We start from the raw sequence: 16,891 nt of genomic DNA on the forward strand, positions 1-16,891 counted from the left end.
CCCGGGGCCAGCTGTGCATAAGACCCACCCAAAAGCTTGTTAGAAATGCCAATTCTAGGCTGGGCGCAATGGCTCACACCTGTAATCTCAGCACTTTGGAAGGCCAAGGCAGGTGGATCACCTGAGGTCAGGAGTTCAAGACCAGCCTGGCCAACATGATGAAGCCCCACGTCTAATAAAAATACAAAAAAAATAGCCAGGCGTGGTGGCGAGCACCTGTAATCCCAGCTATTCTGGAGGCTAAGGCAGGAGAATCGCTTGAACCCGGGAGGCAGAGGTTGCAGTGAGCCAAGATCATGCCACTGCACTCCAGCGTGGGCAACAAAAGCGAAACTCCATCTCAAACAACAACAACAACAAGAAATGCCAGTTCTACAGCCCTATTCACGGAGAACTGCATCACTGGAGCCCAGGCCTGGGGATCTGCATTTCTGAAACACCACCCACCCCTCCACCCCCAAGACAGTCTTATGTTTGGGAGCAATACCAACGGGACTTAACATTTCTAAAAGGCTTCACATTTTCCATTCCTGGTTGAATGCCTATAAGTGTGTGTGGCTGTTTTGGGGGGGATGTGTGTTAGTTTGTGGCCACCTCGCCATTATCCACACCAACTCCCAAGTAACCGGTAATCCAAAAGTCATCCCTGCTGGGTTTGAAATATCTACCCTATTTATTATTATTTTTTTCTTTTTCTTTCTTTTTTTTTTTTTTTTTTTTTTTTGAGACAGAGTCTGGCTCTGTCACCCAGGCTGGAGTGCAGTGGCACGATCTTGTCTCACTGCAACCTCTGCCTCCTGGGTTCAAGTGATTCTCCTGCCTCAGCCTCCCGAGTAGTTGGAATTACAGGCGCCCGCCACCACGCCCGGCTAATTTTTTGTATTTTTATTAGACACAGGGTTTCATCATGTTGGCCAGGCTGGTCTCAAACTCCTGACCTCTGGTGATCCACCCGCCTTGGCCTCCCAAAGTGCTCGGATTACAAGTGTGAGCCACCGAGCCTGGTCAACTGTTCTTATTTAAAACCAGCAGTATCAGGATTAGCCAATATTGGGGCTAATATCCTACCTAAGTTGGAAGGCCTGGGCAAGGCCACAGAGGGTTCACTGATGATGGTGGAAAAGCCGGCGGTGATAAACAACTACCCACAACAGAAAGCCTCACGGCTCATCCAAGTGACTACGTGTGCTACCTGGGCAGTAGGAGGGCCAGAGCTGAAAGGGACCTCACAGTGCATGGGACAGGCCCAGGGAAAGGTGCACCCGAGGCACACTGACCTCCTGAGTGAGTACAGGACACAAATAGAAACCAACAGGCATGCAGGCAGAGTTTACAGCAATGAGAGGGCTCAGACTGCCATCTACCCCTCACTGGCTGTGCGACCTGGGCGAATTACTTAACTCCCAGCCTGTTTCCACGTCTGTATGTGGGGTAACATAGTGTGACGACGGCACACTTCTCCGCACCGCTGGCCCTTAACAAGCCCCTATTGTTACTGTGATAGTCGTCAACAGGAAATGCCAGCAGAAGAGCACAATTGGCCACAAAGAGGCACGAGGCACCTAGAGACAAGGGAAGCTTTGCTTAGAAGGGGTATAGGTGCAACTTTTTGTTTGTTAACATTGTTGTCAAGGGAGATTTCCTGCCGCTGGTTGACAAATGATCTTCGCCTTTGTAGCGGACGCCCCTAGACCCACCCACCCGATCCTGGCCGCACCCTGCTCTGCACCCGCACCCGCACCCCACCCCCGGACCTCACCCTGCCCTGCCGCGCGCTCAATAGCCAGATGCTGGGCCCAGACAAGCGCTCTTCCGCGAGCGTGCCGGGATGAGCGGGGGCTGGACTTCTAGAAAGGGGTCTGCGGGCGCAGGAGCTGGGGTCGGCGGTCTGGGGCCGGTGAGCTGCGGCGAAGAGGGCAGGGAGAGAGTGGGAGGGTCTACCTTGCAGGAGCGCGCAGCACTGGCCGTCCGCGGTGCTCCAGAGCCGGGCCGTGCCGTCCTCGCTGCCCGTCAGCAGGCGCTGCCCGTCGGGGCTCAGGCTCAGCCAGTTGATGCCCCCGCGGTGGTCGGCGCAGACCCTCAGGGCCGACCCGCCGCCCCCCATCCCGCTGGCCGGGCGGGGAACAAGAAGGAGCTGCGCCCCGCTAGGGAGGGGCGCCCCGGGGTCCGCGCGGCGGCTCCGTACGACTGCGGCCCGCGGCCATCGCGGGGAACGGGGAGCCCGACTCCTGCGGAGGCACGCGGCGAGGGGAGGGTGAGGGACCCTAGCTCCCCGCTGTCTCCAGCCTCTGGGCCCGCGAACCCAGGGCGCTGCGGGGGGCGGCCCACTCGGGACCTCCGCCCTGGGTAGAGTCCTGGGCGCGCGGGCGGAGAGAACCCCCTTCCCAGCACCGCTCGGAGGACCCACACCCCACCGGGCGAACAAGGCAGCTGCGTCTCTGGTGCACAAGGAGCCCCCCGCCTCCTCTCGCGCCCACGGGGCGGGGGCGGGGAGAGGAACACGGGAAGCCGAGCGCCTCGCGCCCTCCCCGGCCGAGCGCGGAACAATACGGTCCAGTCTGGCTCCTCCTCAGAGACCACCCCTCACCCGATCACCTCCCACTTCTCGGGCTGCGCCCCAGCCCCCACCCCGCGCGTCTGCAGCCTCCCCCCTTCGTCGCTGCGCGGGTCCGGGGGACGGCTCCACGTGCGACCCTCCCAGCTGCCCGGGCTGCGCCTCTGGGCTCTGCCCTCTGCCACCTCCGCCGCCGCCGCCTGGGTCCCCTGAGCCAAGGGCCGGGACGAGGGAAGGGGAGGCGGACAAAGGGTCCGGGTGGGGGAGAATCGCGCGCCGGGAACTCATTTGGGGTGCAGCTCCACCGACCCCTCGGCTACCCGCCTCCGCCAGGCAAGCCAGGTCCTCCCATGCTATGAGCCCTAAGCACCCTGCCCGAGGGGCTCTAGGGGACTTGGGGGCGGTCCCCCGATGGAGGGTGCGACAGAGAAAGCCCCGAGTCCGCCCTCCCTGGGAAATCACGCGCACACGCAGGATTCTACTTTGGTCTGGCCGGAGTGGGGATGAGGTGCGAGCCGCTGCGGGGTCGGTGGAGCCGGGATGTCAAGTTCACCTTCCAGCCGCCGCGGGCTCCCTCGGCCTGGCGCGCCTCTGATGGCCCCCGGGGTCGGCCTGAGCCCTCCCGGAGCGCCCGGCGGCTGGTTTCCATTAGGGCAGTTCCGGCGCCGACTTCGCTGGGGGCGGGGAAGGTGACCCCCCCCACTCGGATCCCCCAGGTCCTAAAGGTAGCAGGATTTCCAGAACTCTCCAGGGTTCTCTCAGGAGCCTAGGGAGGAGGGCAAGGAAGGGGCGTCTTTGGCGAGCCAGCCCGCAACGGGACGACCAGCACCGCACGCTCTGCTCTATCCAGACTCCAAAAGAAAACCCCGTCGTGGGGTGTCCCAGGCCCTTGGGTCGTTTATACCCTGAGTGGCCTAACCAGATAAATCCGTTCTTTTCCCTCAAAACTTGTAAAGCAGCTGGCGCCTCAGCTTAAGGAGCGTGGCCCTTCCTTAGCAGGTGACGGAGAGGGGGCCAGTGGAGGAGGGTTAGCACGAGATTTGGGGTCATCCAGCTGGAGAGAGGGAGGCCGAAAGGAGAGACGTTTTCAGGAGGTGGAGGCTTCAGAATTTGGATGCCTGCGAGCGGGAGAGGACGGGGAGCCTGTCTTGTGCTGAGAGGCTGGGTAGACTGTTTTGTCCCCTACAGGCTGATCACGAGCTCCTCTTAGGAATCAGTGAACCTCAGGGGGCCATTGCACATCCAGGTGTGAAACTGCGGTGTGGCCTCCATGTGAGGACAGACAGGGTGTAGTGGGGATCTTGGGCAGGCCCTGCGGCTGCAGCCCTTGGGAAAGGTGAGTGTGAGGACCGTGGAGGCTGGGAGGGTTTATCCGGAGAAGTGCCAGAGGAAACCCAAACTTTCTGGGCAGAAGGGCCAAGGAGAACCAGGCATCGACTCTTTTGGAAACTAAGAGGGGAGGGGTTTGAAAGCAGTTTGGGAGCTGGGGACAGATCGTAGGTTGGGCAAGCTTGCCTGGTCGTGAGCCAGAGGAAAGAACCACTAGGAGAAAAGCTTAACTTTCAAGGAGGTCACGCAGGATTCCTGAGCAAGGTGGCACCCATGCACTGTGGTTCCTCTCTTCTGCAACCAACACAAGCCATCAGCCCCATGCTCAGCTCCCAGCAGGCAGAGGGTTCAGAAGCGCCAGTGCCATCAGCTTGGGAGCCTGCAGTCCACACACCGCTGACCTTACCTACTTCCTCTTTCCAAGTTGATAGATTTTTTGTTCTTGGCTTCTCCACCTCCCCCACCCCTCCATCTCTGGTTTGGCACAAAGTGGCCCCCTGGTTGGGGGTGAGCCAGCCATCTCTGGGGGTTGAGTCTGGACTGTAGAGCTGTAGGTGCAGATGTCCTCAGCCAGCCTGTCTTCCCTTTTCTCTTGCAGGTGGTAGATTACAGACTCTCCTCTGGGAAATTGCCCCCAGATCTAACAGCAGTACAAGAAGCTGGGTAGATTGGAAAACAGCATCGAATTCCCCTGAAACTGAGGTCTCCCCTAATTCCCCTGAAACTGGGGTCTCCCCCACCCTCCACCTTGAGATAGCAAAGCTATAGAGACCCAGGAGTCAGGCTGGGTCCCCAGCAGAACCTGGGCTCCCTTCCCCTTTCACACCTTTAACTCTTCTGGAGCCTCCAAGAGGGCCTGGAGTCCCGTGGTGCCCAGGCCCTCCTGGACCTAATCACTTTATAAATGGAAGGCATTGTGGGAAGGGAACCTGGTAGGGTGTAGGAGGAAATGGTTAAGCTTTAAGAAGCAAGAAAGGGGCAGTGTTTAACAAGTGAAGGGTTGGGGGGGGTGCATTTCATGCCAGGGGGTGCTCATTCCCCGTGCCACAGGAACTGCCACAATTTACCCTGCTGGAAAGAGTGACCCTTTAGGGCCTCTCTGAGAGCATGGTGAAAGCTGGGTATTCTTGAGTTGTGTGTGTGTGGGTGGGGGGTGGTGACAGAGGGAGGCACCTTGAGGGGCGCCCACAGGGAACGTCATAGCCAGAGCTTTGTCAGACTTGCTCTTTCCCTTCTGGCACAACCTGCAGTGCTGGTGGTGAGAGTGCCTGTGGTCATCGTCATCTTCATAGTTTGGGTACTTACTGTGTGTCAGGTACTGTGCTAAGTGCTAGTATTTTTCAACAGGACGGAAGCCTTCCCAGTCCTGCAGCCACCTGCAGACTCTCACAAGCACTGTGTTCCCGGGAGAAGACCTTGCTACCCCAGGCCCAGCAGAGTCGAGAGAAAACAGGAAGCCCTGAAGATTTTTCACCCCAGGGGTGAGAGTGCGTCATCGAAGATATATTTGAGGGTAATTGTACAGATAGTCCCAACTTAGCATTGTTCAACTTTATGATGGTATGAAAGTGATGACATTCAGTAGAAATTGTACTTCAAGTGCCAATACAATCAGTTTTTCACTTTTGGTGCAGTATTCAATAAATTACATGAGATATTCAACACTTTAAAATAGGCTTTGTGTAAGATGATTCTGCCCACATGTAAGGCTAATGCAAGTGCTCTGAGCACATTTAAGGGAAGGCTGGGCTAAGCAATGATGTTCCACAAGTTAGGCATATTAAATGCATTTTTGACTTAGAATATTCTCAACTTGCAATGGGTTTATTGGAACATGACATTGTTAGTCACTCAAGGAGCATCTGTGCCACTAATGACATAGATGCTGCTTGGAGGAAGGCAGCCAGAGGAGGGCACAATGTGGAAGAACTCAACTTTTTAAAGACAGAGATCAACTTTCAATATTGCTAAGAAAGAACTTGGAGAGAGAAGTTGGTGATACCGGAGACAGCAGGAAACAGATAGAGTGAGAGCCCCGAAGAACAGGAGGAGGAGGGAGTCTCTTCTTCTGGGAGCAGAAGGAGTGTCAACTTAAATATTAGAGAGCCAAAGATGAACCTCGCAGAGAACCTGCAAAACCCAGTTGCAGAAATACCTGCCCACACCTAAAACCTCAGTCACTGAAAGTCTGAAGTCAAATGATTATGTGAAATCTTAGTAGTGGGTAACATGTGGTTTCATTAGATTATTCTTTGTATCTATATTTGTACTATCTTATAAGCACTATAAGTTTTAAAACTATACAAGAGGCTCTATGAAAAATAAATTGGACTTCATTAAAATTCAAAACGTGTGCATCAAAAGACACTGTCAAGAGAACGAAAAGACAACCCATAGGATGGGAGAAAATCATGTATCTGACAAAGGTTTACAATCCAGAACATATGAAAAAAAAACTCCTACAATTCAACAATGAAAGACTGCATGCAACCCAGTTTTAAAATGGAAAAAGGACTTGACATTTCCCCAGAGATGTGCTTATGGCCAATGAGCACGTGAAGAGATGCTCACTGTGGGCCGGGCGTGGTGGCTCATGCCTGTAATCCCAGCACTTTGGGAGGCGGAGGTGGGCGGATCACCTGAGGTTAGGAGTTTGAGACCAGCCTGGCCAACTGGTGAAACCCCGTTTCTACTAAAAATAGAAAAAATTAGCCAGGTGTGGTGGCGGGCGCCTGTAATCTGGCTACTCAGGTGGCTGAGGCTGGAGATTCGCTTGAACCTGGGAGGCAGAGGTTGCAGTGAGCTAAGACCATGCCGTTGCACTCCAGCCTAGGCAACAAGAGTGAAACTCCATCTCAAAAAAGAAAGAAAAGAAAAGATGCTCACTGTCATTAGTCATAAAGGAAATGCAAATCAAAAGTACAGTGAGATGCCACTTAACACCCACTAGGATGGGTAATCATAGGATGGGAAAAATAAAATAAGTGTGGGTGAGGATGTGGAAAAATCAACCCTCATACGCTGCTGGTGAGAATGTAAGATGGTGCAGCTGCTATGTGACCGTCTGGCAGTCCCTCAAACGATTAAACGTAGAGTTATAATGTGACCCAGCAATTCCATATATACCCAAGAGAAATGAGCATTATTCCTAATAGACGAGGGAAGAAACAGCCCCACGGTTCATCAGCCCATGAGTAGATTAACTAAATGTGGTGTACGCATATAATGGAATACTGTTCCGCCATAACAAAGAGTGAGGTGCTGATAAACGGTACGACATGCAGGGACCTTGAAAACAGATTAAGTGAAAGAAGTCAGTCACCAAAGACCACATATTACCTGAATCCATTCATATGCGCGATCCAGAACAAGGGAGTCTACAGAGATAGTTGGTTAGTGGTTGCCTAGGGCTTGGGGAAGAGGTCTGGGGAGTAGAGAAGTGATGGGTATAGTATACACGGTTCCTTTTTGGGGTGATGAAAATGTTCTAAAATGGACTGTGGTACTGGTTGCTTATTTTAATATATCTGTGAATATATTAAAAAACCATTGAATTGTACACTTTACATGGATCAGCTATAGAGTATGTGAACTATTTCTCCATAAAGCTGGAGTTTTTTTTGTTTGTTTTTGTTTTTGTTTTTTATTTAGATGGAGTCTCACTCTGTTGTCCAGGCTGGAATGCAGTGGCGTGATCTCGGCTCACTGCAACCTCCACCTCCTGGGTTCAAGCGATTCTCCTGCCTCAGCCTCCTGAGTAGCTGGGACTACAGGCACATGCCACCATGGCTGGCTAATTTTTGTATTTTTAGTAAAGATGGGGTTTCACATGTTGGTCAGGCTGGTCTCAAACTCCTGACCTCGTGATCCTCCCACCTCAGCCTCCCAAAGTGCTGGGATTACAGGCGTGAGCCACCGGCCCGGCCAAAGCTGTTTTTAAAAAACCACACGTACAGTGAGATATCACTTCATATCCACTAGTCTGGGCCATCATTTTTAAAATGGAAAATCACAAGGGCTGGTGAGGATGTGGAGAAATTGGAACACTCATGCAATGTTGGTGGGAATGTAAGATGGTACCGCCACTTCGGAAAAGAGTGTGGAGGTTCCTCAGTAAGGTTAAACACAGAATTACCATATGATCTAGTAATTCTACTCCTAGGTACATACCCCGGAGAATTGAAAACAGGTGTTCAAACAGAAATTTGGACTTAATGTTCATAGCAGCTCTATCCACAATAGCCAAAAGGTGGAAACAACCCAAGTTTCCATGAACAGATAAACAGATCAACAAAATGTGCTATGTTCATACAATGGAAGAGTATTAACTCCAAAAGGAAGCACTGATGCATGCTACAACATGGTTGAGCCTAGAAAACATGCTAAGTGAAAGAAGCCAGACACAAAAGGACCAATGTATGACTCCATTGATGTGAAATCTCCAGAATGGACCAATCCCTACAGAGGGGAGCGGATTGGTGGCTGCCCAGAGCTTGGAGGAGGAGAATAGGGAGTCACTGCTTCCTAGGCACCAGGTTTCGGTTTGGGGTGATGAAATGTTCTATAACTAGACAGTGATGATGGTTGCATAACATTGTAAATATGCTTAATGCCACTGGATTGCACAATTTAAAATGGTTATGATGGTAAATTTTATGTTATGTGTGTTTTACCACGTACACACATAAAACTTATTTTGTGCCATTAAAAAGAAAAAGCTCTATGAAGCACCTCTATTATTACTACTGTGATTAATGTTTGGAGAACAATTATCAGAGAATTAAAAGTATTAATGTTTGGAGAATAACATGTGGCCATATACCCTTAGAACCCAGTATGTACATGTGTCCAGATTGTCAGTGTTGCTGGAGTCCAGAGAAGGATGGGAGCAGTGCTAGATGTCCAGAGAGCCCTGGTGTCCCTGAGCCATGCCACGCGCTCAGGGGCTCAGATCTCCCCCACACCTCACACTCCCTCACATTCAGAACAGCGTTCTCTCCATCTGGCTCCAAGGGGTCAACGTCTATTCCAGTTAGGTTCCGTATTTCAAAGGAGGCAGCGTTAAGAGACCAGATAGCCTTCTCCTGCTAGGAAGTCTTTGTCCTGGTCTCTGCTGGTCACTGCCTCTAGCCCTGGAGTCCAGAGTCAGGCCCAGCTGAGTGAGACAGTTGCTGCTTGGAGCCTGGCCCTGGGCACAGAGCGAGGTCAGGAATTGGATGCGCATAGGTTTCTGTGGTCCCCCAACACCTGGGACTGGAATGTCTGGGCCCTTCCTGGGTCTCTCACCAGGGCTATGTTATAAGGACAGGGCGGTTCTGGAGAAAGCCAGCTGGTTTTCTCCCCCCAAATTTTCACTTTATCCCCCATACAGCCTCTTCCTGGCAACTTCAGAGAAATGTCAGAGGCTAATGAGATAGAGGGAATGCAGTTTTGAAACAGCCTTCAAAATTCACTCACTTTGACTTCTGCTTCTGGCCAAGAGGGAGTAACAAGGACCCATTTACCCTCCTGCCTCCTCTCTCAAACAACCCAAAACAAACACAAAATATATGAAGCAATTGTTTTCAAGACACTGGACACCAGGCGGTGAAGGACAGCAATCCCCAAGAGACGGGAAAAAATGAGGCGAGCCGATGACTGGCCCGGTTTACTGCCTTGAGAGAATGTCCAGACCACAGAGCAGGAACGGGGATCCCAGACGGAGCCCAGTGGACTTCCTTGGTTGAGGAAACAGCTGAGTGCCTAGGGAGAACTAAGGGACTGGAGTGAGCAGGACAGAGGACTAGAGAAGGGAGAGCCCTGGAGCGCTACACAGGTTCCCCCTCCACATCAGCTGAGTGTCTGTCAGCGCGTGCATGGAGGAAACGACTCCAAGTGGGATAGAGTCAGAGGCAACTCAGCATCTGCGCAGAGTGGAGAATAGTGCAGACAGAGGCGTGAAGACAGTTGCTGTGGATAAGAACACATGGGGCCGGGTGCGGTGGCTCATGCCTGTAATCCCAGCACTTTGGGAGGCCAAGGCGGGTGGATCATGAGGTCAGGAGTTCAAGACCAGCCTGGCCAACATGGTGAAACCCTGTCTCTACTAAAAATACAAAAATTAGCCAGGTGTTGTGGCATGTACCTGTAATTCCAGCTACTCAGGAGGTTGAGGCAGGAGACTCACTTGAACCCGGGAGGCAGAGACTGCACTGAGCTGAGATCATGCCACTGCACTCCAGCCTTGAACAGAGTGGGACTCCATCTCAAAAAAAAAAAGAAAAGAAAAGAAAAGAAGAAAAAAGAACATATGGACACAAAGAGGGGAATAACAGATACTGGGGCCTACTTGGGGGTAGAAGGTGGGAGGAGGGAGAGGATCAGAAAAAATAACTGTTGGGTACCTGGCTTAGTACTTGGGTGATGAAATAATCTGTACAACAAGTCCCTATGACACGAGTTTACCTATGTAACAAACCTGCACATGTACCCCTGAACCCAAAATAAAAGTTGAAAATAATTTTTTAAAGGACAGTTATTGGCCAGGCACAGTGGCTCACGCCTGTAATCCCAGCACTTTGGGAGGCCGGAGTGGGCAGATCACGAGGTCAGGAGTTCGAGACCAGCTCGGCCAATATGGTGAAACCCTGTCTCTCCTAATAATACAAAAATTAGCCAGGCATGGTGGCACGTGCCTGTAGTCCCAGCTACTCGGGAGGCTGAAGCAGGAGAATCTCTTGAACCTGGGAGGCAGAGGTTGCAGTGAGCTAAGATCGCACTACTGCACTCCAGCCTGGTGAGAGAGTGAGACACCATCTCAAAAAAAAAAAAAAAAAAAAGGACAGTTATTCAGTTATTGTACTGTATTCCATATGTTGAAAAGCTTATGTAGAAACATGGAAGATATCAAACAGTTCAAAATTGAACATCTAGAGATGAAAGCAATATCTGGAATTAAACAACACTGGGTAGGATTAACAGCAGATTAGATGATACAGAAGAAAATATTAGTAAACTTAAAGACACAGCAGGAGAAACTATCCAAAATGAAAAACAGAAAGAAAAAGGAACTTAAAAATGAGAAAAAAGTCAGTGATCTGTGGGACAGGTACCCTAAATATATGTAATTGGAGTCCTTGTAGAAGAGGAGAAAAAAGAGGTAACAGAAAAAATATTTGATGAAATAATGGCTGAAAAGTTTCCGAATTTGTTGAATAAGTCCATAGATTTAAGAAACTCATTGTACCCCATCACAAAAACATAAAATGCACAAACTACCAAAGTTGCATCAAGAAGAGTATGTAATCAAAATAGCTCTATATCTATTTTTATTTATTTTTAAAATCGAATATCTGGATAAAATGTTCCACAAAGAAAATTCAAGGCCTAGATGGTTTTACTGGGGAATTGCATCAAACATTTAAGGAAGAAATAATACCAATTCTCCACAAAATTTCCCAGAAAACTGAAGAGGTGGGAACACTTCTCAATTTATTCCATGAGGCTGGTATTACCCTGATACCCAAATCAGAGACATTGTTTGAAAAGAAAATTATAGGCTGGACACCATGGCTCATACCTGTAATCCCACCACTTTGGGAGGCCAGAGCAGGAAGATCACTTGAGTCCCGGAATTTGAGACCAGCCTGAGCAACATAGCAAGACCTCATCTGCACTAACATTTAAAAAAATCCGCTGGGCATGGTGGCATGTTCCTGTAGTTTCAGCTGCTTGGGAGGCTGAGGTGGGAGGATCACTTGAGCTTGGGAGGTTGAGGCTGCAGTGAGTTGTGATCACACCACTGCATTCCAGCTTGGGTGACAGAGCAAAACCCTGTCCCAAAAAATAAATAAAGTCCGGGCGTGGTGGCTCATGCCTGTAATCCCAGTACTTTGGGAGGCTGAGGTGGGTGGATCACGAGGTCAGGAGATCGAGACCGTCCTGGCTAACACGGTGAAACCCCGTCTCTACTAAAAATACAAAAAATTAGCCAGGCGTGGTGGCAGATGCCTGTAGTCCCAGCTACTCCAGAGGCTGAGGCAGGAGAATGGCCTGAACCCAGGAGGCGGAGCTTGCAGTGAGCCGAGATCGCGCCACTGCACTCTAGCCTGGGTGACAGAGCGAGACTCCATCTCAAAAAATAAAGTAAAATAAAATAAAAAATAAATAAAATAAAAATAAAAATAAGAAAATTGCACACCAATATTTATCACGAGCATAGATGCAAAAATTCTTTTAAAAATTTTAGCAATTGAGTTCAAGAATGTATAAAAACAATAAAACATGGTAACCAAGGTTTATCCCAGGAATTCAAGGTTGGTTTAACATCTGAAAGTCAATCAATGTATGGCATAAGGATAGGCATATAGATTAATAGAATAGAATTGAGAGCCCAGACATGTATGGACCATTCAACAGGGGAAAGAGTAATCTTTACAAAAAATGGTGCTGGGACCACTGGATAGCCATATGCAGAATACATTCGGGCCTCTACCTCATACCATATAGAAAAATTAACTAAAAATGAATCAAAGACCTAAATGTGAGAGCTAAAGCTCTAATGCTTTTAGAAGAAAACATAGGTGTAAGTTTTCTTAATCTTGGATTAGGCAATGACTTCTTAGATACACCTAGAGAATAAGCAAACAAGGAAAAAAAATCAGACTTCATCAAAATGAAAAGTTCTTGTGCTTCGAAGTATGCTGTCAAGAAAGTGAAAAATCAATTCATAGAATGGGAAAAATATCACAAATCCTTCCAGCCTCAGGCCTGGGAGATACCAGATGCTAAGGAGAAAATCCAAAGGACTTGGAAGACCCTTCCTCGACCGCTTCCTCCATTCTTAGTGCATTTCTGAGGACTGAGACAAGCAAGCCACGGCAAGGCTCTTGGCACCTGGCACAGTTCTCCCAGCCCAGACGGAGATCTCAGACCTTCTGCACACAGGCACCACATGTCTTGAAAGGGGCTTTTGTTCTTATCTGCCACAGTAAGGCACCCTGGTTAGAGTGTGTGTGTGACTGGGAGGGACGAGGAGGGAGCCCCATGCAGGAATGTCTGTTTCCACTCACTCCATAGCATTTCTAACTGCCCACAAAATTATGCCTTTGCTTATTCTTTGTGTGGATTCTGAAGCCCAGCTTAAGGAGTGCTGGGGTTGCTAATCCTACAAAGGGTATTTTGTGTGAGTTCAGTGTCCTTCCTAGCGGGAGCCAGGGCTGGTGGGGCCACCGACTCCACACCTGCCTTTATGTTGCTGGGAGCGGAAAAAGGGAGAAAGTGGGAACCATCCAGATTCTCTGGTTGCAGTGAAATAAATGAATTTAGTGAGTTTAAGCAAGAAAAATGGATTTATTGAAAAGAGAGCAAGAGAAGATAGAGATAAATATCCAGATTTGAAGGATAAGCACTAGGGAGATGCCAGGGAGCTCGGCAGCCGGGCCTCATGGAATCGTCACCACGATGTTGCTGCAAGTGGACTTGGCTCCAGCCTGCTTTTTCCCAGTGTGCTTTTGCACCAAGTTTAATTCCAAGGAGAGAAGGCTTAAATACCCTACCTTTTCTTTTTTAAGAGATGGGGTCTCGCTCTTTCACCCTGGTTGGAGTGCACTGGTATGATCATAGCTCATTGCAGCCTCAGACTCTTGGGCTCAACCAGTCCTCCCACCACAGCTTCTCAAGTAGCTGGGACTACAGGCATGAGCACCCACCTGGCTCAAAGGTCAGAGTTTTTAACGTTAAGAAGTCACAGAAAGGCTGGGCATGGTGGCCCACACCTGTAATCCCAGCATTTGGGAGGGTGAGGCAGGTAGATCACAGGAGGTCAGGAGTTCAAGACCAGCCTGGTCAACATGGTGAAACCCCATCTCTACTAAAAATTCAAAAATTAGCCAGCACAGTGGCGTGTGCCTGTAATCCCAGCTATTCGGGAGGCTGAGGCAAGAAAATCACTTGAACCCAAGAGGCAGAGGTTGCAGTGAGCCAAGATTGCACCACTGCATTCCAACCTGGGCAACAGAGCAAGACTCTGTCTCAAAAAAAAAAAAAAGTCACAATACACATGTGATATTATAGCAGCTGCCCTCGTCAAGGATGCCTGGCCTTCACATTCAAAGGGTGCCAGGTCTGTGGGCTGACCCGGGTCTGGGAATTTCATAACAGGCCATGGTTCTCTTGGGCTGGTTCTACTTGGGCCTCTTGCAACCTTCCTGAGTCTACAAAAAAAGGGGGACATGAGTGAATTGATTACCGACTTAATTTGGGGGATACCTGTCAATCATCCATGACCTGAGATTTTGGAAGGTTAGACGACTCCCTGAGATCCAGGCTCCACTTAGCCCTATCCAGTGCACTTCCGGAGTGAAGACCTCCAGCTCCCAGCACTCCTCTCACCCCTCAGAGATTGGGCATCCCCCTTCCATCACTGTCCCTCCCATTAACATTCCATGTCAGTTTACTCTTTGTGACAAGGCTGAGGGTAGAGGAGTTGTCTGATTCCATCCTGAGGTCCGTCCTGAGGGGTGGGTGGGGTGGAAACACACAAAAGGATCCATTTCAGCATCTAGTCTCCCACAGCTCAGAACCAGTCCCTCTCTTATGCCAAGGGTTCCTAGCCTTTCTGCGCCACTTCAACACCATCAGCTTTGCATCAGCAGGTTGTTAGGACATGGACAGCACCCCCTAAGCCAGTACACAGAATGCAGAATTGTCTTATCAATACCCTTGGTGCAACCAGAATCCAGTTCTTCCCTCTTTGGCCAAGAACCCTCAAAAATCCATTCCCACAAACATTCTCCAGACTTCTGGCAATGTGGATGAGTGACCTCCGGCAGTTTCTCTGGGTCTCTCTGTACTTCTCCCTCTAGTCTAAGCCACACAAGCTGAACTCCTGTTATGGGGCAAGCAACACCACGTAGTGGGCTGTGAAGGGAACTCTTAATTCTCTCCTTCAAAAGAGGAGCATCTTTCTCAGGTAAGAGGAACACAGTGGGGGGTGTTTTAAAGGACTTGGGGGATCTGGAGGTTCTCCTAGTTTTCCAAATACTCCCAAATATCCCTGTTCCAATGGTTGGTGTCTCATTCTTTTTGTGTTAGTGCTTTAAATTTCACATCAAATCTCTGGGAAGTTCGTGCAGACAACTAACGTTTTCATTTAGCAACCTACAGGATTCGTCTCCAAACTCTGTCTCTAATGAGATTTTAGACTGGTCACAGGAAGGCCTTGAGTTCTGCTCTCCACCTTGAGAGGAGCTTTGTCGGATTTAATCTTGATGTGCATCCAAATATCCAGTACTGTCAGAGGCAACTACATGTCAGCTGCGTTCTGCATTCTTTTAAAATTATGTCACAACAGCAACTGTACAACCCTCAAAACCCTGCCTCAGTGTGTTGTACCTGAGCGAGTTAGAGAAAATGCCACACTTTGAGATGAATTAAGAGTCCGTTTATTTAGCCAGTGGCCAAGAGACGGCTAACGCTCAAAGTTCTCTTGGCCCCGAAGAAGGGACTAGATTTTCTTTTATACCTTGGTTTAGAAAGGGGAGGGGGGTCTAATTAAAACAATTTTACAGAAATAAAGTAGGCAAAAAAGTTAAAAGGATAAATGGTTATAGGAAAGTAAACAGTTCCAGGTGTAGAGGCTTTAAGATTATTACAAGGTGATAGACGCGGGGCTTTTTGGGCGTTATCAATCGGACGAATTCCTGGGAACTGCGGATATAGCTTGCCACAGTATCTTATCAGTTAATTGCATTCTTGGATGTTCTGGGAGTCAGCTTGCACAAGTTAAGTCCTTGAGGAAGGGGCTGCCAGTGAAAGAGCCAAGATGGAGTCTGTCTGGCTCTCTTAGCTAAGGGAGAGTCAATTCAGGTGGAACCAAGGCTAGGTGATTAAAGGGAAGAGGGAGAGTCTAAAAACAGGGTTAGTAAAAACAAGGTTGGGCATTACAAGTACACACCTGGTTCCAGCTGGCCACGGAGGGTGGCCTGACTAGGCATGTGGCCCGTCTGTACCACGGGCAGCTCTCCCCTTTCATTTCTGTTATAACAAAGTACCACAAATTGAATGGCTCGAACAACAGAAATGTGCTGTCTTACAGTTCTGGATGCTGGACGTCGGAGATAAATGAAGGTGTCAGCAGGGTTGGGTCCCTCCGAGGCTTCGAGAATTCTGTTCCAGGCCTCCCTCCCAGCTTCTGGCGGTTTGCTGGCCATCTTTGGGGTTCCTTGGCTCACAGAAGCATCACCTGGGTCTCTGCCTTTATCTTCACATGGTGGTCTCCCTATGTGTGTGTCTGTGTCTAAATCCCCCCCCCCCCCTTTTTTGAGACAGAGTCTTGTTCTGTCGCCGGTGCAATGGTGATCTTGGCTCACTACAACCTCCACCTCCTGGGTTCAAGCAATTCTGCTGCCTCAGCCTCCCGAGTAGCTGGGATTACAGGTGTTTCCCACCACGCCCGTCTAATTAAATTTCCCCTTTTTATGAGGACACCAGTCATGATGGATCAGGGGCCACCCTACTCTAGTAGGATCTTGATGTGGACTGAACTGTGCACCCCCAAAATTGATGTATCCGAGCTCAAACCCCAAAGTGACTGTATTTGAACATAGGGCTTTATCAGCTAATTAAACTTAAATGAGATCATAAGGGTGGAGACCTAATCTCATAAGAAGAAGAAGAGAGAGATCTTGTGCTCCTTCTGCCGTGTGAGGACACAGTGAAAACGTAGCCAACTACAAGTTAGGAAGGGGGCCCATCACCGGGAACCAAGTTGGCCAGCACCCTGAGCTTGGAATTCCCAATTTTCAGAGCTATGAGCAAATACATTTCTGTGTTTAAGCCATCCAGTCTCTGGTATTTTGTTACGATAGTTTGAAAGACTAACACACACCTCATCCTAACTTAACTAAGTACATTGCAAGACAGTCCCATTCTGAGGTACTGGGGGTTAGGACTTCAATATATACGTATGGTGTCAACCCATAATGCCGTCCACACCAGAATGTAAATGGGAGTTTAACTACTCTCTAC

General features: G+C 49.5%; 1 protein-coding gene across 15 annotated transcripts in view; it reads right to left on the minus strand.

The window, feature by feature from the left end:
- The window catches only part of WDR86 (WD repeat domain 86), a 42,106-nt gene extending 38,870 nt beyond the window's left edge, over positions 1 to 3,236 (minus strand). For 3 of the 15 annotated variants that reach the window (XM_054560005.2, XM_054560001.2, XM_054560004.2), the window contains exon 1: positions 1,942 to 2,577. In XM_054560005.2, coding sequence (XP_054415980.1) covers positions 1,942 to 2,104 — 163 coding nt within the window. In that variant the 5' untranslated portion in view covers positions 2,105 to 2,577. Of the gene's footprint in view, positions 1 to 1,941; positions 2,579 to 3,107 lie in introns of those variants that run through there. The other 12 variants (XM_054560000.2, XM_054559999.2, XM_054560003.2 and 9 more) reach the window with 8 other exon arrangements.
- Between the last annotated feature and the right edge of the window lie 13,655 nt (positions 3,237 to 16,891).

This window comes from Pongo abelii, chromosome 6 (genome assembly GCF_028885655.2).
Source record: "Pongo abelii isolate AG06213 chromosome 6, NHGRI_mPonAbe1-v2.0_pri, whole genome shotgun sequence".
In the NCBI taxonomy this organism is placed as follows: Eukaryota; Metazoa; Chordata; class Mammalia; order Primates; family Hominidae; genus Pongo; species Pongo abelii.